At 41.2% G+C, this 3178-nt stretch overlaps 1 protein-coding gene across 1 annotated transcript in view; it reads right to left on the bottom strand.

The window, feature by feature from the left end:
• PC1B (prohormone convertase 1) overlaps positions 1-3178 on the bottom strand; it is a gene marked incomplete at its 3' end in the record, with an annotated part of 41305 nt that overhangs the window by 7158 nt on the left and 30969 nt on the right. Inside the window, 2 exon segments of the mRNA NM_001204484.1 lie at positions 155-192; positions 1537-1639. Coding sequence (NP_001191413.1) covers positions 155-192; positions 1537-1639 — 141 coding nt within the window.

The raw sequence follows: 3178 nt of genomic DNA, 5'->3' as shown, positions 1-3178 counted from the left end.
TGTGTGTGTGTGTATGTGTGTGTGTATGTGTGCGTGTGTGTGTGTGTGTGTGTGTGTGTGTGTGTGTGTGTGTGTGTGTGTGTCTCGCTTTCTTGCACACAATCAAGAAGACATATAACTGAACCACGAGGCTCAGGTTAAGGTATTCACTTACGTAGTTAGATTTCAGGTCGGGGTGAGTCCTCTCAATACCTGAAAAAGAGCAGGAGATAGGTAATTAAAATTTAGTTATATACACTTTTTTGTCAAGGAAAAAAAGACCGTAAAAAAGGCTGACACGACTTAAACCAACTCTCCATCATAACTGCTTCTTTGATAATTTTTTTTTCGATTTGAAAAGAGAGGTCTTGTTACTATGGTGTATATCCCAAGAACATACCACTTTCAACAAACATGTGAACAAAAGACAGATTCACATTAGAGTATCAGAGGACCCCGTTTATTATCTACCCTATTATTTCTCGTTCCTATATAGCTTGATCAGAAGCAGACAAAGGCGGTGGTAACGTTTGTGCTCCGTTTTTCTTCACTTGTCAATATACCCAATTAGCTAATGTTTTTTCTTTCCTTATAATATAGATCTCCTCCTTATCTACCGCTCTAACTACTCTTTTCCCCAGCTTATAATAGTAGATAATAGATAACATTTGTATAGCTCAAATCCCCGCTCAACAGCAAGCTCAATGCGCTTCACAATCCATACTTTTACCCCAGCAGACCTGCGAGCATTTTAAAACAACTTCAACTTCCTGGTAAGCATACAGTGAAATCAGCCATTTATAGACGCTAAAACACTAACATACGAACACGATCTTTTGCTGTCTTTTCTATTCATACAGATCTATTCCCACGACACAGGTGTCTTAAAAGACTGTACATATCTCTTTCTGATTGAGTTTGGAAGTGAAATATAGAAAACAGACTTGATATGATATACAGGTATTGCACTATTGCCCCCTCCCCTACCCCACCCCCACCCCCACCCCCACACACTTTTGTTCTCAAAAACGTTTCATCTCTGATAGAAAGGACTGCTCACGGCGCCCACCCTTGACGGACGAGTCGCTCACTCCAAACTTGATCAGGACATGTATTCACACCATCAGCAGCAACAGTAGCGGCAAGAACACCAAGAAACTTTACGACAGCATCATCAACCACATAACCAGTACAATACCTCCTCACCATCACAGACAACAACACAAACAACAACAACAACACAACTAACAATAACTTAAAGATGTCCAACAATAACCACAACGACATTATCTACTTCAGTCGAACCTGCTCTAACGACCATCTGTCCTAGACAACCACCTGTACAACGAACGAAGACCACTCCACCACTTTCGCCTTGCGTTTTTTTCCCCCTTCATTATAACGACACTGTCCAACAGGCCAGGGCGACCTGTCTAAAATACCACTTTTCTCGTCGACAACGGATGGTTGTCTTGGACAGGTTCGACTGTATTTCGAAAACTACAACAGCAGCAAGAACCCCCCCCCCCCACCCTATCCCCTAAAGCCATGCCATACCGTCATCGAGAATGGTGACCACGATTCCCTTGCCCGTGATGCCTTTCTTCCACACTGCCTTCACGCCAAGATCTGCTCGAACCTCGTCGCTCCGGCTCACTTCCTGAGAAACATAGGAGAGAACTTTCAGAGTCTCTGGATTGTTTGTTTGCTTGTTCCTTTTTTCTTTTTGTTTTGATTGTTTGCTTTGTATTGAATCTTGTTTATTCATTTATTTGTAAAGGGGAACGTTGTTTAAATGATTATAAAAAGATGGTATGGTGCTGAACTTTGAAAAAAAAGGAAAATAGAAATCAGTCACACACTTTCGGGAGAGAAAAAAGGGGGTCACCTGACCTTGTTCCAAAGAAGTCTATGATTTTAAAAGACCAAAAAACAAAACGTCTTGTTTTTAATATCTTGAGAACAGATAAACACACAGACACGTAAACGGTAACTTAGCGCAGGGGAAAAGCATAGCTGGCAGACAGAAAGACAGACAGACAGACAGACACACAGACAGACAGGCAGACAGACAGACAGACAGAAACAATACGTGGAAAAATAAAGAAGTTGGACCCATCAGTGCTCCCTCCAGATAGCAACACAAAGACTATTAAAAAACAAGAGAAGAAAAAAAGGGTCAAAATTCACCTTTAAAGAATTCTAATAATGACATATTAATGAAAATATTTATTACTGTGAAAAGGGGTCTGAAGGTGAATATCTAAGGCTATTTCTGTTTCGGGTGGTCGGTAGGCGAACTAGCGCCTTACCCAATTGTGTTTTAGCATGCCATGAAATGAGAAACATTATATCGATTGGCACAGCCAACACTTTCAACTCATGAATGCAAGGTATTTCCATACAATAGAAACGTTGCCAGTCTCATTGGTTATGCAATTAGAATGTTTGACAGCTGCTCTCAAAAACCTCTTAGAGTGACCTCTTTTTATCTTATAACACATGAGCTTTTTGATTTCTTCGTTCATTTTAAAGAAATAGTTCAAGTCATCTGAAAATGACGTGTAAGATAATGGTCTTTCCCCAGAACAATCCCATGTTTTGTAGTTCGGCGGTTTTTTTCATTTCTGTTTTATCTTTTGAAAAATACTCTTGGTACTTGAATTTAAGAGTCCATTATAAAAAAGAGTTCTTCGGCTATTGTACGGTTGTTTGCAGAATATTAAGTAAAGGTAAAGATGTGATACAGAGTTTACGTGTGGATGTTTGTGTGTGTGTGTGTGTGTGTGTGTGTGTGTGTGTGTGTGTGTGTGTGTGAGAGAGAGAGAGAGAGAGAGAGAGAGAGAGAGAAAGAGAGAGAGTCTGGGTGTGTGTGTGTGTGTGTTTGAGTGCGTGTGCGCGTGTGTGTTCGGTGGTGTGCGCACGAGTGTGTGTGTGCGTGTGTGTGTGTTTGTGTGTGTGTGTGTGTGTGTGTGTGTGTGTGTCTATTTGTGTGTGTGTGTGTGTAAGCACATGTGTGCGTGTGTTTGTTTGTGTGTGGGTGTGTGTGCGCACGCGCGCGCACGCAAGTCTGTGAATGTGTGGTTTTTTATTAAAGTATGTAAGCTTATGTTTGTGTGTATTTGTGCGCACGTGTATTTGTGTGTATTCGTGCGTGTGTATGTGCGTGTGTATGTGTGTGTGTGTGTGTGTGTGTGTG

This window comes from Aplysia californica, unplaced genomic scaffold (assembly GCF_000002075.1).
Source record: "Aplysia californica isolate F4 #8 unplaced genomic scaffold, AplCal3.0 scaffold00090, whole genome shotgun sequence".
Classification (NCBI taxonomy): domain Eukaryota; kingdom Metazoa; phylum Mollusca; class Gastropoda; order Aplysiida; family Aplysiidae; genus Aplysia; species Aplysia californica.
The sequence above is the reverse complement of the archived record's forward strand: the minus strand, read 5'-3'. Positions and strand labels throughout refer to the sequence as shown.